The sequence below is a fragment of the Mus caroli genome, unplaced genomic scaffold (assembly GCF_978045245.1).
Source record: "Mus caroli unplaced genomic scaffold, Mus_caroli_1 scaffold_7, whole genome shotgun sequence".
Lineage (NCBI taxonomy): Eukaryota > Metazoa > Chordata > Mammalia > Rodentia > Muridae > Mus > Mus caroli.
Window position 1 is genome coordinate 12,885,200 of NW_028227262.1, and position 24,786 is coordinate 12,909,985.

At 45.8% G+C, this 24,786-nt stretch overlaps 1 protein-coding gene and 1 pseudogene across 2 annotated transcripts in view; both read left to right on the forward strand.

Moving 5' to 3' along the window:
* Gucy2c (guanylate cyclase 2C) overlaps nt 1–20,820 on the forward strand; it is an 80,973-nt gene extending 60,153 nt beyond the window's left edge. For both annotated transcript variants that reach the window (XM_021165238.2, XM_021165239.2), the window contains 8 exons: nt 2,506–2,597; nt 4,740–4,898; nt 8,335–8,527; nt 9,776–9,950; nt 13,809–13,907; nt 15,235–15,329; nt 19,035–19,111; nt 20,560–20,820. In XM_021165238.2, coding sequence (XP_021020897.1) covers nt 2,506–2,597; nt 4,740–4,898; nt 8,335–8,527; nt 9,776–9,950; nt 13,809–13,907; nt 15,235–15,329; nt 19,035–19,111; nt 20,560–20,734 — 1,065 coding nt within the window. In that variant the 3' untranslated portion in view covers nt 20,735–20,820. The remainder of the gene's footprint in view (nt 1–2,505; nt 2,598–4,739; nt 4,899–8,334; nt 8,528–9,775; nt 9,951–13,808; nt 13,908–15,234; nt 15,330–19,034; nt 19,112–20,559) is intronic.
* Nucleotides 20,821–23,507: 2,687 nt separating this feature from the next.
* LOC110297129 (protein S100-A10-like) lies at nt 23,508–23,909 on the forward strand (annotated as a pseudogene).
* The last annotated feature ends 877 nt before the right edge of the window (nt 23,910–24,786 follow it).

The window sequence follows — 24,786 nt, forward strand, 5'->3', positions numbered from 1 at the left end:
TACTTCTATTGATTTAAAAAGAAATATGATCCAGGTATAGGTGTACACATCTTCAGTCCCAGCACTTGGGAGGCAGAGGGAGGATTATCAGGTATCAGGGCCCAGCTTCTGGTACATGAAACTTAGTCTCATTTACCAAAACAGCAAACCCTCACCTGCACAGATAAGGAGATGAAGGTAATATCCCCATACAACTGATTTAATAGCTAAGACTAAAAGTGTGTTTTGTTTTAAAATTCTACTTCAAAATTGACTAAGCTAGGTGTGGTGGCGCATGCCTGTAAACCCTGCACCTGAGGGGTAGAGTCAAGACAGGAGCTCAAAGTCATCCTTGGCTATAGTTAGAGGCCAACCTGGGCTACATGAGACCTTGTCTCAGAAAGAAAGAAAGAAAGAAAGAAAGAAAGAAAGAAAGAAAGAAAGAAAGAAAGAAAGAAAGAAAGAAAGAGAGAAAGAGAGAGAGAGAAAGAGAGAGAGAGAGAGAGAAAGAAAGGGAGAGAGAAAGAAAGGGAGAGAGAAAGAAAGGGAGAGAGAAAGAAAGGGAGAGAGAAAGAAAGGGGGAGAGAGAAAAGAGAGAAAGAAAGAGAAAGAGAAAAGAGAGAGGGAGAGAGGGGGGAAGAAAGAGAAAGAAAGAGGAAAACCAGTATACTTCATTTTAGAAACCCAGAAGAAACATTTAAACAGTCCTTCAATAAGACCTTTAGAAGTCAGGCATGGTGACTCCTACCTATAATCCCAGCTCTGAGGAGGCTGGGGCAGAAGGACTTTGAGTTTGAAGACAGCTTGGGTTACATAGTGAGCCCCCATTTAAATTAAAGAAAGTGGAGGAAAGAGAAAAGGATGAAAGGAAGGGATGGATGGGGGGCACAGGAGACAGGGCGGGAGGGGACATAAGGACCCAGCTGCTGAGGTAACCGTTCCCATCCCCACCCCTCCCCACTGCTGTTTCTCATTACTTCCCTTTCTCCTGTTCTTCTGGACTCCTCCCCCACCTCATCAGATCGGTTCAGTCATCCCCAGTAAGAAGAGAAAGATTCCAGGATCCTCCAACCTCCCCAACCCTTACTTGCCGGAGCCCCTTACAATCAGATGATGTGACATTTGTATATAACCTACCTACAGCCTCCAGGATGCCTTAAATCACCTGTGTTACTTATGGATTTATACGATAAATCCTGTGAAGATTTATTCTCATGTTGTATAATATTGTGTGTGTTCGGCACAGACTTCATTTTTCCCTGAACCTTTCCAACCTGTAGTTAATGGGATCTACACCACGGAAGAACAGACAAGGCTGATGGTTTAGACAGGTGATTAGAGCCTTTTCACCAAAGCAATACCCACAATTCATCGCTGTTGCTGACTGATTCTGCAACTGGAAACTAGGCAAAGATTTCATGCCCCTATAACTGGTCCCAGTAGAAAACAAGCCTAAAACCAGTCTCTCAACAGTGTCCCTTTGATCCTCAGAGGTGTGGTGCCTGCTGAGGCAGGGGCATCACCCAGAAGCTAGATAAACCAAGAGAGGCAGCTGTGGCCTTAGCTCCCTCCCAGGAACCATTCAAATAGAATCCAAGGAGAGTAATCCTGTACCGAATCATTTATCACCTTGTTTCCAACCACAGTGAAGAGCAAACTTTATTTAAATAAATGGCAGCAACTTCCCTTTTGGGTCAAGTCACAAATATGGTGGCAGGTAAGATGGCAGGTCCTTCTACCTCCTCTTCCTCTCCCCTCCCATCCCTCTGAGCCACTTCTCCATTACAGCTGTGCACCCCTGTCATGTGGGAAACTTAAAACATAAGTACAATTGCCTTTTGCCCATGTAAAATTCAGAACACACATATGTGTTCACAAATCACTTAATGCCTTGGGGTGGGGCCTGAACACAAGAAGTTTCCTTTGTGGTCCTCGAGGGAGTGACTCCCAGCTGCAGCTGAGATTAGCAAATCATCAAGGTTTGTTCTTATGTACACCCACTTGCTTTGTTTCCACTGACGCACATTAGTGTTTGTTTGTTACAGTGTGTGTGTGTGTGTGTGTGTGCATGTGCGTGTGTGTGTGTGTGTGTGTGTGTGTGTGTGTGTGTGTGTGTGTATTAACCTGCTAAGGCATCTCGCCAGCCTAAACCTCATTATTTTTTACCCTCCCTGACACATAAACACCACATGTTCTTGTAGAGCCTTTAATCTCTTCCATAAACCCAGCCTCATTCAAATTGTTACCACTTTTTAAGGAAGTGCACTCCAAAGACTGACTGGGTGTGGTAATGTCAGCAGCGGAGTCTACAACATGAAAGGAAGCAAGCTGGAGACGGGTTCTCATAGTCATTATGGCAGATCCTTGTGAAATATCCCCTACCTTGTTCATACCCATCAAGGAGGACAGAATGAGGCTCTATCCTGGAGTGTAGCACACACACCCCACCTCCACCCCTGAGCTAAGCCCCGCCCACTTCATCTTTGCTGGTCTGTCTAATAAGCCCCGCCCACTTTGTCTTCGCAGGTCTATCTACTTGTCAAAAGCTGTTGGGAGGAGGATCCAGAAAAGAGGCCAGATTTCAAGAAAATCGAGAGCACACTGGCCAAGATATTTGGGTATTGCTGACATTTTTACTTTCCCTCCCAATTTTGCTTTTTTTTTTTTCCCCCGAGTCAGGGTTTCTCTGTATAGCCCTGGCTGTCCTGGAACTCACTTTGTAGACCAGGCTGGCCTCAAACTCAGAGATCTGCCTGCCTCTGCCTCCAGAGTGCTGAGATTCTATAATGCTCCTGGGTAATACATATATATATATATATATATATATATATATATATATATATATATATACATATGGGGGGGTGTTCTTGCATGTATGTCTGTGTGCCTTATGCATGCAGTGCTCACAGAGGCCAAAAAAGGCATCAGACCCTGGGGTTGAAGTTACAGACAGTTGTGAGCTGCCACAGGGAGCTGGAAAATCAAACCCAGGTCCTCTGGAAGAGCAGCCAGTGTTCTTAACCACTGAGCCATCTCTCTGGGCCCAGATGGGTAATTCTCAACATTAGAAAGTTCTTAATATTTTTAAGATCTAGCTTTTATTTTTAATTCTTTGTATATGTGTGGTTTTGTGTACATGTGCGCAGGCACCCAGATTCCCTAGACCTGAACTTGGATCTGTAAGTCCAAGGGACTGTAAGTCACCTGACATAGGTCCTAGGAGGTGACCGAGGGTCCTCTGGTAAAGCAGAACAGGTTCTTACGAACCATCTCTCCAGCCGCCAAGGTCAGCAAGCTTTAAAGATCTCCAAAATCACCAGCTATGGCCCCAGACACTTTAGATTTGTTTTCTGAATTACAACCTTCATGTTCAAAATGGGTGTTATATCCCATGATCCAGCAATATCAAATCCTCGATGCAGTGTGCTTTTAGATAACACACTACAGATGGGAAAGGGACAGTGACTGGAGAACTGAGAAACCAAGCACCAAGGAAGACATGATGCTGGCTTGCTGGGAACAGAGGGCAAATCAACACACACACACACACACACACACACACACACACACACACATGCAGATGCAGACACAGGCTACCAACTTCCTCATTCATGAAACTGGAGTGAGCTGGGTGGTTTCTAAACTTCCTTCCATCTCCGACTTTCTGGAGGTGTCCTTAGGCCCTAAGATTCAGACACCTGCTGAGGTGAGAAGCCAAGGCAGAGATGGGAGCTGAAGCTGATGAACCCGTGGTCTGATTGGCAGAAGTGTGCACTGTCTGAATAGAGCAGGAAATAACAACAGATTCAATTCTCGCCTCTTCACTCCTCCCCTGGCTGTCACCGAGGTCAGATGGGACTGTGCAGTATCAGTGACAGGGACTCTCATGGAGATCATGGGCCCCTGGTCTTTACCCTTGACTCTGGTGGGTCTCAAACATGGCTGTTCATTTGAGATTCCCAAAGGAGCTTTAAGAAACACTGGCACCTTAATTCTGCCCTAGAGCATTTGATGTAACAGGGCTGAGGTGTAACTTAGCACTGGGAGTTTTAATAATTCCCTAGGTGACGAAGATTCACAGTTAAGATGGGGAAACTTTTAATTGAATCCATTCATTTCGAAAAAAATAATCTACCACCTCCCTGTGCTTGCTCCTGAACCCATTCTGCCTTACAAACCTTTACTGCTGGGGTCAAGTAAGAATCCCTCGGGAGCTTGTTATAAAAAAATTCTGTCTCTTGGGACTATTGAGATGTCAACAAGACTATTCACCTGAGTTCATACCCAAAACAGCGATGTTGTCCTCGAACCTCCTTCAAACCCATACTATCTCTCTCTCTCTCTCTCTCTCTCTCTCTCTCTCTCTCTCTCTCTCTCTCTCTCACACACACACACACACACACACACACACACAATAAGCATACACAGAGACACATCATACACATACACACACAGAGAGACACACAAAGACACAACCAGTCTCTCATACACATATACAGAAAGAGAGACACAGAGACACACACACATACCAAACACAGAAACACACTCACTCATACAAAGCAAGCCTTCACCTTCTGAGGGCAGAAGTGGGAACTTGTCAATGACGTAATCACGATGACAGAATGGCTGTGAGATCTCAGAACTTTTCTCTATGTCTTAGCATGCTATAAACATTATCTTTAACATACACAACATCATGAGACTCCCTCACGCCCCTTCCCAGTGATGTGTAAAAATCCCTCATCTGTTACCACCTGCAGCCTTTTCCATGACCAGAAAAACGAGTCTTACATGGACACCTTGATCCGACGTCTCCAGCTGTACTCTCGAAACCTGGAACATCTGGTAGAGGAAAGGACTCAGCTGTACAAGGCAGAGAGGGACAGGGCTGACCACCTTAACTTCATGCTCCTCCCACGGTAAGGCAAGCCTCCTGCAAACATGGTTTCCCATGATTCCACAGCCAGGTTCCCAGCTGAAACCACAGCCAGGCTCCCAGCTGAAACCTTCAACATGGCCACCTCTCCCCATTGCTGGTTTTGTTCTGGATTTGTTTTGGCCTTTGGTTTGTTTGGGGCAGTCTAGGGTGGGTTCCTTTTATAGACCCTTCAGGGTTCAAAATGCTTGTGCCTTGCTGAACCTCCTGATTTCACTCTGAATTCCCAAAGCAAAGAAGTTACTGTGAGGATTATGGACTGAGCAGAGGGCTGTGAGTTCTAACATCTCATTAAGCCTACATTCCGCCTTCAGGCAAACTGCTGTCCGTCTGTCCTCAGACTCAGCATGGAAACTCAAGTCTGCCGCAAGTGCTCTCTGAGGCTCTCGGGCACTCAATGTTGGCGTCTTTGCTTTTCTTCTTGACATCACAAGCAAAGTCCAAGTCACAAGAACTAGAAGTTGTCTGTGGGCAAGGAGGCAGGTGTCTTGCCACCAGACCATCTATGAACTTCATGAAACATAGTCAGGACAGAAGAAAAAGGACCTTAGGACTGAAATCCCCAAAGAGCTTAATGTTTTCAGAACACTGTCATTCAAATAAGTTCCCATGGAATGTTAAGATAAACGAGGAATCACAATGTGATGGGTTGGCCAAAGGCTTTGTACAAGCAAGAAGCAATGGTCTCTTCCCGTTCAGGTGTGGCAAGCTGTTAATTGAGTGTAGCCTAGCTCTGGTAAAATTGCGGAAACTGAGCTCAGTGAGACCTGACTTCAAAGCTTGCTTCCACCGGCTACTATTGATGAGCAGTCTTGGACAGGAAACCTAGATGATCCAACCTGTCTCCCATCTTCCTTCAGTATCTTGGGTAGCAGATAGGAAACCAACACTCGTCTACGACATGCATGCTGGGGTATACACAGTAACTGGGGCTTCTCCGAGTTGCTGGTTCCTTAACCCCTCCCAGATCCACTCCCATCTGTCCTAATGACTGTTTTCCAAATAAAAAGTAGCTTCTCCTCTATAAACCTGGGCAAAGAGGTGAGGGGCACACATGTGCCCCATTCAGTCCCTGGGACTTGGAAAAGCCTAATCAGACCATGAGCCTTCCAGCTCATACACACAGACTAGGAGAGCACTCTGGAAATACACTAGAACCACCGGCCTCTATGTCAAAGAGGGTATGTGTTGCCTGAGCCACATAAACTCACTGTCATACAGAATTCTTTGCCTGGACAGTAAGGCCTCGTTGAGAAACATGATGCCATAGTTGTCCCAGGGTTTCACCATCAGAGGTTTTAGCCAACAATGTCACATCAGTAGGATAAAACAGCTGCCTCTGCAACTCAAGTTTTCACAAGCTTGGTGGTTCAACATGATCACAAGATGGCAATTTTTGAAAAGATTGTGTGTATGTGTGTCTGTGTGTGTGTGTGCACGCACACGTGCACATGAGCATACTTGCCTGTGTACGTTCAAGTGTGGTTGCCCACGCAGACCAGTGGAGGCCATCAGATCTGCTGAGTTAGAGTTATATGTGGTTGTAAGCTCCCTGCTATGGGATCTGGGAATGAAATCTGGGTCCTCTGCAGAAGCAGCAAGCACTCTTAATGGCTGAACACTTCTCCCGCCCCAATCATCTTGCTAGGTGGTTGAAGCCAGGCCTTACTCTAACTCTGGAAAAAATACATTTTATCTTTATGAAAACTTCATGTTTCCACAATAACATAAGGTAGACGCTGTCCAGAAGAACCAAAAAGCAACATTTATAGCAACACTGAAGTGTGTGTGTGGGATTCACCATCAGTTCAGCATTTATTCAACAGAACCCAGGAGATTAGGAAAACGTAAATGGGTTTCCTTCTTGTGAGAAAACCAAGATATCTAATTTGTATTCACATTCTGTGACAGCAGCAACCCTCTACCCAAGCTCACCACCTGAAGTTCTCTTTCTTTCTCTTACCAGCCACATCAAGGGTTATTTTGCAAAGGTCCCTACATTGTGTTGCTACACTTGAAAAGACTTTCCTCTAAGCACTGGAGAGTCTCTGTGTGTCCCAGACCCCTGTGGCTGATAGACGATGGGTTTTCTGAACGATCCTCAGGGATTCTGCAATTGTTAGTGTCACCTCCAAATCTTCTCCATCTCCCTGAACATGCCTTGGCTTGCAGACAGGTCCTGGTGCACAGGACGGACAGGCATTGCTCAGTTCTAGTAACAGCTTTGTCTGCAGCAGGCTATGGAATCACATGAAATTCCCACTTCCTTTTCACCCCTTGGTTTTCTTATCTATATAAAAATGAAGGATTTAGGGACTGGAGATGTGGCTTGGCGGTTAGGAGCATTTGTGGCTCTTGCAAAGGACCTGAGTTCACAGAACCCACATGGTAGCTCACAGCCATCTTTAGCTCCAGTCTCAAAGGTGCCCTCTGCTGGCCTCTGCAGGTACCAGACACACTTTTGAAGCACACATACACACATTTAAGCAAACACATGTACAAAATAAAGTAAAATGAGAGATTCGTTCTCGTAGGCTACTGTTGCACCTCCCAGTGTCTCAGATTCTGATACTGAGATTTCTATATTTCTGCTCAGGCTCTCTTCAAAATGACCCCAGCAGCAGCAGAGAGTCCTGAACCCCAGTCAGCCCCAGAACGCTTCCCCTATGGGGAAGGCAGGCGCCTTGTCCCCTAAAGGAAGTCCCAGTCCGCTCAGGTGGACTTGCTCTGAGAAGCTGCCCCTTCCATCCCCTCAGCGAGGTTTTCTGAGCGACCTCTCTTTGGCATCCTTTGCTGTAGTTGCAACTTACTTATGGAGTGGTTGCCTTTGCTCCTTAAAGGACCTGAATCTGGTTCAAAATATCCAATAAATTATGATTTAAGTATATTTTAAGTAAATGTTGAATGCATCATTTCTCTGGCGCGATATTAAATAATACCACGAAGTGTCTGAGAGGGGCAGAACCGTTAGCTTTGGCGAGAAGGGCACATCTGTCAAGCCCTTTGGTGCTCATAGCCTTAGGGTCAACTTCTTACATCAGCGACACACTTGACATTAAGGTTTCTGAATATGGTGTATGCTTGTTTGAAATGGATTATCAATGGGGAGATTATGAATGAAAGCATATAGGCATTAGAGCTATATAGGTGATAGGGTTATAAGTGCATGAATAGTACTAATCTAAGTTAAGGTTGAAAATGCTCATATTCATCCAAGTTCAAATACAAACACACACAAGCAGGCAGTGGAGTCACACACACAACATAGGAAATCTGTCGGTTTTTTCTTCCTGGACACTCACTGGAATTCATTAGAAATCACGTATTTTTCAGTCCTGTTGACAGTCGCTACAATCTAAACTGCAAGGCAAGGAAACTCTACGGAGGTTAAAGGTCATTTTTCCCTTTCCCTCATCTAGGCTGGTGGTAAAGTCACTGAAGGAGAAAGGCATCGTGGAGCCAGAGCTGTATGAAGAAGTCACAATCTACTTCAGTGACATTGTGGGCTTCACCACCATCTGCAAGTACAGCACGCCCATGGAGGTGGTGGACATGCTCAATGACATCTACAAGAGCTTTGACCAGATTGTGGACCACCATGATGTCTACAAGGTACCTGCTCCAGCCCTCAGGCTGTGACCGTTGAGAGGCCCAAAGCCACCAGAGCCTGACACAGTCGCCCCTGTTATAACTCCTGTCCTCTCCTACCCAGCTATAGCAAGAGGCAGGTTAAGAATGCTTCCTCTTCTACCTGCATTGAGTTCTAGCACCCAATTCATGGGGGCTCAGAACTGCTTATAACTCTAGCTCCAAGGGATCTGTCATCCTCTTCTGGTTCCCGCAGGCACCTGCACTTATGTGCACAAACCCACACACAGGCACATACAAACATGTATGTAAAAATGAATCCATCCATCTTTAACACTCACTGAAGTGGTGGTTGAATCCAAGCTGAAACGGAAGAGATGTAGAAGAATTTTAAAAGGTCAGATGTCAAAATTACCTTAAGAAATAACCCAGAAGGAACAAATTACAACATGGATAAATTTAGGATGACAAATACAGAGGAAATAGAAGTGTTTCAAATCCCCTACAAAGCAAGGGCAGCATGTAAGCTGGCCGTAAATGAAGCGCAGAGAGTGGAGTTACGTAAACACTGCTCGAGACCATAAAAATGTTTTATTCTTGAAGGAACCTACAATTACGCTTGGCAGAATACTATGCTGAAAACCATAATCACTAAAGTCTATTCTGGTAATTTGGTTTATGGCTGAAATCATATAGGATCAGTCAGGTCATTTCATTATTTAGTCTCAATTTTCACTGTGAAATGTAGGGGCATGCGTATGCCTCTGTGACTGCACCACTTACATACAGGTGCCCACAGGGACATGATGCCCTGAAGCTGAAGTTGCAAATGGGAGTGAGCCACCGAGTGAATGCAGAAGTGCACCCTGGTCTTCTGCAAGGACAGGCAGTGTCCTCAATCACTGAGCCATGTCCACAGCCCTGTGAACACTTACAGAATTGTCTACAATGTGTAGACACTTCATCTGCACAATCTAACTATAAAATTCTTCTTTATGGCTAAAATCTTCCATAGTTGTTTTGTCATCCAGTTAACTAGACTACTTAAGGAAAGAGAGAGAGAGAGAGAGAGAGAGAGAGAGAGAGAGAGAGAGAGAGAGAGAGAGAGAGAGAGAGAACTAGAGAAATTGTCATAGGATGGGCCCTGAACGAGGTAAACAGGACTGCTCAATCTGAGCTCCCATCCCTTACTCTTATGTGCATTCAGCGAAGGATTCTGTTCAATTTGGTCTCCCATGGGGCAGAGCCACTGATGAGAATGTGTTCTCACAGGTAGAAACCATCGGTGACGCCTACGTGGTGGCCAGCGGTCTGCCTATGAGAAACGGCAACCGGCACGCGGTAGACATTTCCAAGATGGCCTTGGACATCCTCAGCTTCATAGGGACCTTTGAATTGGAGCATCTCCCTGGCCTCCCCGTGTGGATCCGCATTGGAGTTCATTCTGGTAAGGAGTTGGGCATCCTAGCAAGAGGGGGTCACTCAAAGTGGAACACACAAGGCATAGACTCAAAGCAAAACACACAGGGCATGGTTTTCCTGTAAAACTTACTCTTAACCTATGTGCTAAATGTGGAGTCCATTATATATCCTGACACACTTAGACCCAGCCCATCAGCCCCTTGCACTTGAAATAACACTGTGGATAGCATCTTCATTCCAGGATGGATAAACACTGACCACACAGGAAAACAAGAGTTTCTGGGCAGCCCTTAAATCATCACGTCTACTGTCTCACTATTACCTTCCCATACATAGTCCCAACTCCTGTTCATGTTCCCTTAAAATGTTATAATGCTAGGGCTGGAGAGATGGCTGAATGGGCAAGACAGTGTAGCACACTTGTAGGGGACCTGAGTTTAGTTGCCGGCACCCATGATGGGCAGCTCACAACACCTGTAACTCCAGCTCCAAGAGAAAACGTTGCTCTTCTGGTTTCTTCCAGCATCTACAGTCATGTGCACCTACCCACAGACAAATGCACACACACACACACACACACACACACACATGTATATATATGTATAATAAAACATATAATCTTTTTTTAATAAGAAAAAAATATCTAAAAATGTGTGATTCAGAGGAGAAACAACTGGTCAAATGTCTCTGACACTTATACTCACTCCGCAGCAGTGCTACAGAGAGCACATGGGTCAGTTAGAAGACCATGGAAGTTCAAAGGAAAGTCAGGAGCCAAGTTTAAGGCCATTTGAAAGAATGAGTCAGAGAGGTGAGAGCGAGAGTGAGAGCTAGCATGAGCAGAGGTGAGAGACAGAAAGCATCTGATAGGTTCAAGCTCTATGTCTTACTGTGGAACGTAGAGGGTGGGAGCTGGGGCTGGGGGGTGGGGGTGCGGGGGGTACCTGGCCACAAGCACCCACCTAGGAAGAGGCAGAGCAAAGTCCAGAATGAAGAATCCACAATGGTTCCTGGTCTCCTCTCTGGGTACTCAGGTGCTGCTGTTATACTACCAGGAAGGGAAGTCAAGAACCAGGATCCACTATGATATTTACCCTCAGGGCATCTACACGCCAGTCAAGAAGGGGAAGATGGAGCCCTGGACGAACAGGAGCAAGCCCAGTTAGGAGTGAAGGCTGAGAGTACCAAAGGGGCTGGAGGAGAGAAAGCCTTCCTTGGGAGTTTTAGGCAAGGCTCTTTAAGGCACTTTGCCCGTGGCAGTCAATGAAGCTGTTCTCTGAGACAAGCCTTACAGGTTCACATTGTTTAATTGGGTGGTGGATGTGAATATAGACACCTTATTCGGGGTAAACCAGGCATGATATACCTCTTGGGGGAAGAGCATCCAGGAAGGGACGGTCATTAGCTGAAGTCTCTAAGCTATCTAGATGCCGTATTAGGATGGAGAAGAACTCTTGAGTGTGAGTCACTATGTGACTGAGTGCCCATGGTCCCCTCAGTGGGCTGCCCTGGTTATGTGTTCCAGAGCAAGTACAGAGACAGGTAGGGAACGGCTCCACTCCTGCTGGTTTCAAATCTCTGAGATTCCCTGGGTTTGAGCTCATTCAACCTTACCAGTCCTAATGCCTGTCTGGTAGCATGGTCCCATGTGCACTACAGCTCTATGGTCCCAATAGCTGGGCATCTGATGGGTTAAAGTTCAGTGTTACCACTCTCCGCTATGGAATTCGATCAGGCATCAGCCTATGACTTGGAGATGGAACTTGAGGACTGTGACTGCATATTTCTAAATTAAGCTTTTAGTTTAGGTCGCACGTTAGGATGTCATTTGTTCCATGGAGATACAAGGCAGTGAGCAGCCTCAGGCCACCAGCTTAACTACCAGCCTTGGATATAGAAACTTGAGAAGATAAGTTGTTGGTCTTACAGAAACATGTAGTTGAAGGAGAACTCATGACCAACCTAGATGTCTAACAACAGAGAAACAACAACAAATGTGGCACATATACACAAGAGAATGTTACCAGCCATAAAGGAAAAGGACGTTACATTGTTCGCAGGAAAGTGGATACAGCTGGGCAAATGGACAGAATCACATTAACTAAGCCAATGAAGCTAGTTTCAAAAACCAAAGGCCATGTTTTTTCTCACATGGCCCCTAGATTTTTACATAACTGTGTATAACTGTGTGCATGTATATAACATGAGAGAAGGAAAAATGTCTAGGGGAGCAAAGGGGACTATGGGAAAGGGGAGAGGAGAGCGGGCAAGCTAGGAGGATGAGAGGGATACATGAGCAGTGAACATGTACCCACGGGGAAATGTCTTTATGGAACACAGTACCATATACAAAGAATACATAAGGTGAAAGTTTTAAATCATCCTCACTAATACTTCGCATGACACATTGTCTTGCCCTTTTCACACAGTCACACATATACACACATGTAAGCACACACACAAGCACACATACACACATGCAAGCACACACACAAGCACTCATGCACACATGCAAGCACTCACACAAGCACACATACACACATGCAACACATAAGCAACATACACACATACAAACACACACAAGCACACATACACACATGCAGCCACACACAAGCACTCATACACACAGGCAAACACATACACAAGCACACATACACACAAACACACATACACACATGCAGGCACATACACAAGCACACATGCACACAAACACACATACACACATGCAGGCACATACACAAGCACACATACACACATGCAAACACACACACAAGCACTCATACACACATGCAAACACACACACAAGCACACATACACACATGCAAACACATATACAAGCCTCCTCTATTTCATCTCTTCTATGTTTTTTTTCTATTTTCTTAAACATTTATTGTGTCTTTTTTATTGGATATTTTGTTTATTTACATTTCAAATGTTATCCCCTTTTCCAGTTTCCCCTCTAGAAACCCCCTATCCCATCCTCTCTCCCCCTGCTTCTATGATGGTGCTCACCCATGCACCCACTCCCACCTCCCTGCCCTGGCATTCCCCTACACTGGGGCATTAAGCCTTCACAGGACCAAGGACCTCTCCTCCCATTGATGTCTGACAAGACCATCCTTTGCTACATATGCAGCTGGAGACGTGGGACCCTCTATGTTTACTCTTTAGTTGTTGGCTTAGTCCCTGGGATCTCTGGGAGGTCTGGTTGGTTGATATTGTTTTTCTTCCTATGGGTTACAAACCCCTTCAGCTCCTTCAGTCCTTTCTCTAACTCCTCCATTGGGGACCTCATGTTCAGGCCCATGCTTAGCTGCAAGCATCTCCCTCTGTATTTGCAAGGTTCTGGCAAAGCCTCTCCGGAGACAGCTATATCAGGCTCCTGTCAGTAAGCACTTCTTGGCATTCACAATAGTGTCTGCGTTTGGTGTCTGTATACAGGATGGATCCCCGGGGGGAGGGGGGGGCAGTCTCTGGATGGCCCTGTACTTTTCTTCTGGGTGTTCCGTTGTAGGCCACCAATCCTATAAACAGCACCATCATGTTAACACAAGCACACATGGGCAATTGTGTCTTTGGGTCTACGGCTCCTTCTAGCAACTCAGGTTTAGGACTGTGTGTTTCGATAAAGCAGACAAGCTATGGGGTCACCTGAGACCTTCTTGAGAGCCCTTGATTTTCAAACATTGGACCTCTGAATGCCTTCTTGTTCAGTACAAGTATAAGTGTTCTTTGCTATCACAAAAGCCCAGAGCTTGTAGTCATTCCTTAAAGAAATCACATCACGTGTGTGCCAAGTCTCCGTGCCCGTGAGAAAGGCTCACCTGTCCCAGCTCCATTCTTCACTGTGCAATGATGCCTCCCCTGCCTTCCTTCCTTCCAGGCCCCTGCGCTGCTGGTGTTGTGGGGATCAAGATGCCTCGCTATTGCCTGTTTGGAGACACTGTCAACACTGCCTCCAGGATGGAATCCACCGGCCTCCGTAAGAAGGGGCACTGCTGTTTTCTTTAGGGAACAGAGATTCTCTCTTCCAACAGATGCACTTGTAGAACTCGCTGCCCAGTGCCGAGACCCAGTGTCAGAGTGAGGCAGAAGGACCCCTCACAGGGCTAGACTTGAGCCTGTGTTAACGTGCCATGTTTAATTTTGTTGCGTATACTGCTGATGGTTTCAGTCTCTTTCCTTCAGCTTTAGACTGTTTCTGTATTTGGGACCCACATGCAATGAAATCGGGCATGTTCTAGATGGAACAATCATGAACGTTAGCATATATCTATGTAAACTGTGTTATCCAATGGGAACGCTGTGGGCCAGATACCTGGCTCAGAGTCGCCTTTCCTATTTGCCTGGGTTTTCTAGAAGCTGATTTTAGGGGAGAACGTATCTAGGAATTTATTAGTACACAAAGTTTCAGGCTTTTCCTCAGATTGAATCAGTCTTTGCAAAGGTATGTGTCTGGCAAAACAGAGGCACCATGTACTACTGAAGGCAATAGATGATCAACTAATATTGGTGATAGGGATAATAATAAAAATATATAGTAGAAGGAAGAAAAGAGATGGAAGATGAAGTTTAAAAAGCTGACAAGACCCAGGACCCACAGCAAGATTTTGGTAGTTAGAATGACATGATCTTAGAATTATGTTCCACAAAGTCAAAGTGTCATGGGAAGAATAAAATGTGACTCAAGCAGACTTAGATTAAAATAAAACCTGTGCTCCCATCATCTGCATACACTGAGGGAAGTCACTCTGCTCCGTGGTGGGTGTCCACCGTTCTGACCACTGTCTCAGCTTATGGAGTGGCTGTTGGGCTGTTGGGCATTCAGCCATGAGCTGTTAGGTAAGGAGTCCCTCGTCGACTGTTCTTCCCAAGGCTACGGACAAGGAAAGCTTGAGAAACTCAGAGCCCAACTCTTCGCCTTGCCCTCAGCACCTTAGATATTTACTGGGTCTTTATACTGGAGACCACACAGCCAAAGCCCCACCCCAGGCTCAGCAGGAGAAGGTCCATCCAAAGCCAGGTCCAAAGGTTTCCACTCTGAGCTGGCATGAGATTCCGCAGACAAAATTTGTAAAGTGCCAACATTCAGAACCTCCCAAAAAAGACTGTGCCAGACCGGTCTTCTGACACGGGCAGCATTTTCTCATGCACTGGCACTGTTTTTAAAGCCACTAAAGCAACTGTGTGCGTTTCTCCATGATGGACAAGGGGGCTGCTGCCGTCTCTCTCGAATCAGAGAGAGACAAACATGGCCGTATCATGTTTCGATGTGGGTGGATGTTCATGGGTCTGCTTTGTGTCCCCAGCCTTGAGGATTCACATGAGCAGCTCCACCATAGCCATCCTGAAGAGAACGGATTGCCAGTTCCTGTATGAAGTGAGGGGAGAAACATACTTAAAGGTAAGGCTGCTGCAGACCCGTGTGGGCAGGCACTCAGACACAGTGGGCCGCGTGAAACCCTCCATCAAGAAAGTCAGAAAAACTGAAGCTGAAGACCCCTTTGCCGCCTCCCTGGCAGTGATCTCCATCATCCCTGAGAAAGAACCTCTGCCTGTGTGAACTCAGAGCTGCCCTGAACTCCCACAAGCCCTTTAGCTGTTCCATGCTGGGGCTAGGAGGCTACAAAGCATGGCTACCAGGCCAGAGGGATGGCTCAAAGGTTAAAAGCACTTGCTGTTCTTGCAGAGAGAGGTCCCAGGTTCAGTTCCCAGCACCTACACGCTGGGTCACAGCCATCTGTAACTCCAGTTATAAGGGATCTGACACCCTCTCTTGGTCTTCATGGTCAGTGCATACACAAGGTAAAAATGCATACATACAGGCAAAACACTTGTACAAATAAAGTAAAATAAATAAATCTAAAAATAATTTTAAAAATAACAATACCAGCAACAATTGCTACCATTCCCTCCATATACACACACCACCTGTCCACATACACACACCACCTGTCTACATACACACACCATCTGTCCACATACATACACTATCTGTCCCCTCCACATACACACACCACCTGTCCACATACACACACCATCTGTCCACATACACACACCATCTGTCCACATACACACACCATCTGTCCACATACACACACCATCTGTCCACATACACACACCACCTGTCCACATACACACACCATCTGTCCACATACACACACCATCTGTCCACATACACACACCATCTGTCCACATACACACACCATCTGTCCACATACACACACCACCTGTCCACATACACACACCATCTGTCCACATACACACACCACCTGTCCACATACACACACCACCTGTCTACATACACACACCACCTGTCCACATACACACACCATCTGTCCACATACACACACCATCTGTCCCCAGTTCCTCCTCCCGACCCAAGAACTCAAACTGATCAGGATTCACTAAAGTCCAAACACCTCTCTGCTCACTTTCAAATATTGCTTTCTCCATAGTTGCTTTTATCATTATGAGGCTCCGGACCAGTGGGTACCAAGATGTGGCCTCAGATTGGTCACTCCTGAGTACTTGTTAAACTGCAGGTGTCTAGACTCCCTGCCTGGCCTCCCGAGACCCTAGGGGAACAGCCAGGCACCTGTACTTTGGACGACCATTCTGATGTCGTGACACATAGATGTTTGAGGATCGTGGCTATAGGTCTTCCGTGCTGTGTCTTGCTTTTTTGCTCTTGTGTATGTGTGTGAGATGCATGTGCATGCATGAGAGCACACTTGCATGCCTGTGCACTTGCAGTGTAGAGTAGAGGCCTGCAGTTAATACCAGGATTCTCCCTTATTATTCAAAGCAGAATCTCTCATTCAAATCTGGATCTGACTGACATGGCTAGTCTGGCTATCCAGACAGGGGCTTCCCCGGCTCTGCCTTCTGAGGCTGGGGTTACAGAGAGGGCAGGCATCCACCTGTGCAATAAGGCACTTTAACTTCTGAGCCATGCCCCCACATGTGCTTCTGACATTTAAACCAGCTGCCCTGTGAAGCCACCAGCTGTCCCCAGCCATCCTTCAGGTGCGTTTGAAAATTATCACAATTTTTGATAAAGCCAGCAACTGACTGTATGTGTTTTCATCTCCAGGAGCCATACATGCTATGGCATGTACATTGTAGCTGCAGCTTGGGAAACGCCTCCTTTTAAGCAAAACTGTGTGATAAAACTCAGTTTTTGAGTCTTCCACAAACACGTTTACTAAACCAAGATCATTCCCCTAAAATGCTACTCACAGTCTTGTAAACATGTAGATACACGGATACTAATTTAATCTATATGCATCTGACCTCCCCAGATAAAACCTTAGCAAAAGTAAAATTTCTCCTAAGTTTCCATTCATTGTATAATGCCACCCACCCGCCATGAGCCAAATGATTGTCACTTCCAAGGGCTTATTATGTCCTGTGTATTTATAATTCCACACTGGTATAATGAAACTGTGGCAACAATTTTGTCTCAAAACTGCTGTAAAAGGTTAAAAGAAAACAAAGGGCTGGAGAAATATGGTCTTTACTGTCAAGTCTGAGCGCCCAAATGTGATCCTATGTGGGAAGAGACGGCTAACTCCTGATAGTTGTCCTCTGGCTGGCACATGTGTGTTGTCTTAATCACACACACACACAAACACACACACACTCATACACACACATACATACACACACACACATACACATACACACACACACTCATACACACACATACATACACACTCACACACACATACACACACACTCATACCCACTCACACACACACATACACAAACTCACACACACACACTCACACACACAAACATACACACACACACAAACTCACACACACACTCACACACACACTCACACACACACACTCATACACACACACTCATACCCACTCACACACACACAAACTCACACACACACTCATACCCACTCACACACACACATACACACACACACTCACACACACACTAATTAAAACAAAGAAAACACATGCAATAGAAACTGATTATATTTGTTGACCAAACTGTGAGTGGATTTCTTCCTTTCTTAAAATTTACTTATTCATGTGTGTGTGTGTGTGTGTGTGTGTGTGTGTGTGTGTTGAGTATGTTCATGGTTGTATGTATGTGATGTATAGAAACCAGATGTCAACACTGGCTGTCTTCTTCAATTCCTTTAAACCTTTAAGTTCCTCTAAACTGTTAAGTTTTAAATTTTAGTGTGTGTGTGTGTGTGTGTGTGTGTGTGTGTGTGTGTGTGTGTGTGTGTGTATGTGTGTGTGTGTGTGCGTGTGTGTTTGCGAACGCTCATGCACTAGAGGACACCTTTGTGGAGTCTGTTGTCTCTCTTCCTACCCCGTGTGTGTCCAGTGATCCAGCTCAGGCTGTCAGGCTTTTGTGACTCTCACCTGTGAGCTGTCTTGCCGTCCTCAGTGTTCCGAGGCAGGGTGTCCCACTAACCCTGCAGCTCCCTGGTTTGGACTGACTTGCCAGTGAGCTCTGGAGATCCTCCTGTCTCTGCTTTCCAGCCTGTGGGTTACAGACACATGCGCTGTACCCAGATTTGTACTGGGGTACTGGTGATCTGAACTCGGGCCCCCATACTCTCATAGCAAGCATTTTCCAAAGGAGCTACAGCGTCAGGCTTGAATTTCTCCCTTTGTAAGGTAGTATTCTATAGCAATACTGTAATCTGAAATACCTTCTGGGAGGGAAAGCAAGCTTTACTTTGGAGGTGGCCCATGATGCCTGAAAGCCTGGCACTCAGCTTCTGAGGCAGGAGAAGCGCTGTGAGCTTGTGGTAACCTAGGTTACAGGATGAGCTCCAGCCCTGCCTGTATCCTAGTGTGGGGCCTTGCCTCAGAATTAACTAACTGATTAACTAATTATTAATTAATTTTTAGAAAACAGAAGAGAGGGTAAAGAAAGAGTAAAAAAAAAAAAAAAAAGCCAGCCTGGTGGGAGACTTCTCAAATTGTGTCCTACATTTCACTGATGGATGTGTGTTTAAATAGAGGCACTGATGGGCAGTGTGGGGGTAGGGTGCCTCTTGGAACAGGTCATTGCCGGGGCATCAGGTGAGGACAGTGCCTCACAGGATCTTCCTCTTTTGTATCTCTAGGGAAGAGGGACAGAGACCACATACTGGCTGACTGGGATGAAGGACCAAGAATACAACCTGCCATCCCCACCGACAGTGTAAGCCTCTGGGTGGCAGAGAGGGAGAGGGGCCGGGAGGTCTCTGTCTTGTTGGCACTTATGCTGCTTAGAGGCACCCAACCTGACGAGTGCCCGGGAGCAGCAATGATGTGTGGGGTGAGCTGAGAACTAAACACGAGAAAGTCTAGAACATTCCTTTCTCCCGCTGTTGAGCTGGAGTGTCCGGGATGCCTGTATTGTCCTAAGACTCAGCAGTACAGCAAGCGCACAGCCTCTGCTGATCTGGAACACTGATGCTCGCTTGTTCCTAGGTCAGACGAGTGTCCTCCGTGAAGTCACACCTCCTCGGTGCCCATGTCCCATTGTCCCAGGGAGGCTCCCCCTGGGAAAGTGGAAAGGGAGGTGCTCTAGAACTGGAGGAGATTTTGTTCTGATTTCGTTGATTTGGGCTTTATTTTATTTTACTGGCTCCTTTCCCTTCTGCCCTCCAAGGGGTGATTTTTTAGTTGACCCAATTATGTAGTTGCAAGATAATAGACCGATAGGTTAAATAGAGTACATACATACATGAATATGTACACACATGCATGCACATGTGAGAGAGAGAGGAAGACAGACAGACAGACAGACAGACATAGCATAGACTGGCCGCCACCTCTCAGTCTCCCTGTCTTGGCCAGTCTCCCAAATGCTGGCTTTATAAAGCTGTAAACCAGCATCTTCACCCAGTTATATCCAGCTTAGATCCACTAAAATATACTTGATTTTCTGGGCGTGGTGGCACAGACTTTTGATCCCAGCTCCCAGGCAAGCACATCTCTGACTGAGTCTGAGGCCAGCCTAATCTGCATAGACACTGTCTCAAAAACAAAGCAAAGGTAGGTGGAGGGGCTGGAGAGATAGCTCAGTGATGAGAGGACCGGAGTTCAGTTCCCATCACATGGATTCTGTAATTCTAGTCCTGAGGGATGTGACACCCTCTTCTGGACTCTGTGGTTACTGCATGTACCTCTCTCTCTCTCTCTCTCTCTCTCTCTCTCTCTCTCTCTCTCTCTCTCTCTCACACACACACACACACACACACACACACACACACACACACACACACACCCATACATGCACCACCTCTATCCACACATAATAAAAATAAAATAAATCTTGAGTCTGGAGAGATGGCTCAGCAGTTAAGGATGCTTGCTTCCTGGTCTTAGTGGCTCTTCTACCACATTCCTCTAGCAATATGTTTCACTTTGAAAGAGAAAGATCCATTCCCCATGTATGATGTATTTTGCTTATTGTACACCAGGCTAGGAGAGAGAGTTCTTTGGACTCATCAAAGGCAATGGTGGTGCTGCACTCCCAGCATTTCCTGTGTGTAGCACCGAATAGGCACCCTCTGGGTAGTGGTGGGATTAAACCTGTGGGTTAAGACACAGTCCTTGTAGATTGCTGACTAGTTCTGTTGTTCTCTCCTACCCACTTTCCAGGGAGAACCAACAGCGTCTGCAGACTGAGTTCTCAGACATGATCGTTAGCGCCTTACAGAAAAGAGAGGCCTCGGGCAAGAAGAGCCGGAGGCCCACTCGGGTGGCCAGCTACAAGAAAGGCTTTCTGGAATACATGCAGCTGAACAATTCAGACCACGATAGCACCTATTTTTAGACCAAGTGAGGTCTGAGAACTGACAGTAGCAACCTCCTATATCATGAATCTGTATTTTCCAGAGACCTCAACAACACAGACAAGTGCTTAGCCTCAGTGCCCTGCCTGGAACGTAGAACCAACCCCTCAAGTCATGTGGTGTTGTGATTTTGGTTTGGTTTGGTTTGGTTGGTTGGTTTGGTTGGTTGGTTGGTTTTGGTTTTGTTGAGACAGAGTTTCGCGTATCCCAAGCTGGCCTCAAACCCACTGTGTAGCAGCAGATGACCTTGGACTTCTAAGATCATCCGTGTGTGTTCCTAACAGTGTGATGAGCCCGTACATCAGAGCCCTGTCCCACAGTTCTCCATGGAGCATCAACCTGAATCAAGGAGCGAGGAGAGGGGAATGTCCTGTGCTGTACAGAACTTGGGGTTTTGTTCTAATTTCATCTCTGGTTTGGTTTTGTTTTCTGGCTCCTTCCCTCTCTATGTGTGAGAGAGGTTTTTAAATTGTCTGAATTGTATTCTAAGTAGCTTATCTCTAAGAAAGTGTGTTTAACTAGTGATTTTTGCAGAAACCATGCTGGATATTAGATAAAAAATAAAAGTGTTTAGAGTCTAGTTTGTGTCTCTTCTGCCTGCTCCTCTTCCTGGGGCTGCCAGTCCTCACCTCCTACTTACTGGAAGACAAAATGTCCCGGAGCTAAGGCAAGGCTAGCATCACTCTTCAGGGGCAAGGTCCTTGACCGCTGGTAGCATCCTCTGTGCCAGGGAAATTATCTATTTCAAACGGTGGTTTTGCCTTGGCCTGCCCACTTAGCCATGTGAATGTGCAACCGCCTGTCATGGCAGAGACCTAAGAACCAGGCACAGGTTCAATTCCTACACGGCTCTGCTCTAGGAAGTCACCAGTGTCTCCCAAGCACTTGCTGTTTCTGGCACTGTAAACCCTTCCTTAAGTTACACACTGCTCTCCCTGTATAAATTACAGTTTATACATACCACATGCAGTGTGTGTGTGTGTATGTGTGTGTGTGTGTGTGTGTATTCTCTCAATATATGTGTGTGTGTGTGTGTATATATATATATATATATATATATATACATATGTATATGTTCTATCATTTTAATACGTGTACACACACTCTCTGTGTTAGCTATTTTTTGTTGCTGTGATAAAATACCATAACTAAGGCAACTTAGGAAAAAAAGCATTTATTATTTTAGCTTATGGACCCAGAGTTTATGGATGGTGAGCGATCATATCTTTATCAGCATTCGGGACACAGAGCAAGAGACGTGGAAATGAGGGAGGCGATAAACAGCCCATTCCCAGTGAGTGAGTCCTCCGGCAAGGATACAGTCATGGAAGGTCCCATAACCTCCCAAGCTGGTGCCACCAACTGGGGACAAGGTGTTTAAGTATTTGACCCGATTGCATCTATTTGTTCAAGCCACCACACTCACCATATAACTTTTTATATTCAGCCTGTATGAGACCAATATGGAGCCATTAATTGGATATTTTCATAGTAATTCTAAAAGTAGTGTGTTTATAAAGCACATTAAAAGTATTCAGTAGTTGTGCATCATTAATCAATACTAATTATTGCAAAGCACTGCTCAGTTGCATATGCATATGATAAGAATCCAGTACATTAGCCAGGCAGTGGTGGCCCACGCCTTTAATCCGAGCACTCGGGAGGCAGAGGCAGGCGGATTTCTGAGTTTGAGGCCAGCTTGGTTTACAGAATGAGTTCCAGGACAGCCAGGGCTACACAGAGAAACCTTGTCTCCAAAAAAAATGAAAAACAAACAAACAAAAAACCAACCAAACAAAAAAGAATCAGGTCCATGATAGGAACAGCTATCGGCGGTAAGAAGAATGAATGATGCCTAACCTAACATGTGACCTAACCTAACATGTGACCTAACCTAACATGTGACCTAACCTAACATGTGACCTAACCTAACATGTGACCTAACCTAACATGTGACCTAACCTAACATGTGACCTAACCTAACATGTGACCTAACCTAACATGTGACCCAGACTTTGCCCTTTCCTAACCAGTTCCACCTCTTGAACCCCATAAAAATGAACCCCACACAATAACTGGGACCCTTGAGGACTGTCACTCACGTGGCCCGCTGTCACTCTAGACAGTGTCTCCCTCTACAACCTGAACTATGACTTTACTCCAAATAAAGCTGTCTTGCCTCTTCTGCAAATCTATATGAGCCCAGACCACCACCACTGACAAAAAGTAGCTTGAAAATATGTTGTAGAACTTCAGCCCTTTGTTCTGTTTTCTGTTTCTTTTTTAAAGATTTATTTATTTTCAATGTTGTGAATATGGGTGTCTGTGTGTAGATTTGTGCATGTCTTAGTGTGGGTCTCCAAGGAGCCCAGAAGAAGGCATCACATCCTCTGGAGCGGGATCTACAGGAAGTTGTCAGTTGTCTGCTATGACTGCTGGAACCCTAACTCAAGTCCTCTCTGAGGGCAGTGCGCTGGCTAGTTTCATGTCATCTTGACAAGGTAAAGCCATTTTGGAAATGGAAAGTGCAGTTGTGAAAACACCTACATCAGATTGGCCTGTGGGCAAATGTATAACACGTTCTTAATTAGTGATTGATGTGGGAGGGCTCAGTGCATTGTGGGTGATGCTCTAAGACCACTGGGCTGGTGGTTGTGGGCACTATAAGAAATCAAGCTGAGGGTGCTGGCCTCATCACTGCGTGCTCAGGTCTTCCAAGGACTGCTATGCCCAGATTTCACCTGATTCTTTAAAATGTCACGCAGAATGGAGCACACCATGGAAACCGTGATGCTTACATTTCATAGATTTTCAGAGAACAATGGAGGACCTGAGAATGCTTGTGGAAAGGGAGATCCCTGGGGGTTCTGGAGAATCAAAAGGACTCTCTGGCTGTGTGGACAAAATAATGAAGGACCTGGACCCGTGCTGAGATGACAAAGTGGGCTTCCAGAGCTTTCTATCAATAGCGCCAGGGCTCATCATTGCATTCTGCAGCTCCAGTTTATAGAGGGAAAAACCACAAAACCCATCCCTTGTTTCAGTTGGATTATGTTGCAAAGCAAGCTCAGTGGGCAGCGTCTTCCTCTAAGTTCCTGTGGGAAGCTGCAGGTGCAGCATTTTGTAGTTCACATGGAGCAGAAGGGGAAGAAGTAAGCCCACTGGAGCACTGCTACCACCATCCTGATGCGTGTTCTCTCACGGGGTCACTTGAGGAGTCTGCCCCACTGCTTCTTGTGAACATATCAGGATCCTTAGGAAATATGCAAATAACATCCAACCCCAACTGCCCTTCCGCAGTCTTGAGCAGGCTAAACAGACCTCCAGTGCTTGCCACAATGGGTTTAACAACCCGGATGGAGTCATCAGCCATGCTGCACCTGCAGCTTCCCACAGGAACTTAGAGGAAGACGCTGCCCACTGAGCTTGCTTTGCAACATAATCCAACTGAAACAAGGGATGGGTTTTGTGGTTTTTCCCTCTATAAACTGGAGCTGCAGAATTAAACTTTGAGCCTTGATCTTGTCTTGGCTTCATCCTTCTCTCACACCCGGTCCTTTTCATTTCCAGCCCCCCTTTCAGGTAAACCCAGTTCTCCATGGCTGCTGGATGGCTACAGAGAAGCAGAGAAAGAAAAGTTAAAGAAGAGTTTGATGTTTATATTGCTTGCATCCCGCTGCCCTCAATGAAGTTCTTTTTTTAAGGGAGAGAGAAAGTTGAGCAAGGCATAGAAAGCAGGCCAGTACACAGCACACCTCTGTCTCTGTGTTCTCTTCTCCATGTGTGAGACACTCCTGAAAAAAATGTAGAGGTCTACCCCCTCCCCAGCGTAGCTGGAGCCATTTTGCTCTATACCTGCCAGCTATTTCATAGTGTTGCTGTAATATGCTGCCAGTCACTGACACAGAATAATAACTTGACTCAAAGCAAGGTCACGCCCAGTCACATATCTTGTTATGTTCTGAATGTTATAAGGTTTGTTAATTCTTAAGAAATTCCACAAAGCTGTATGCAGGACCCATCAAATTAAAGG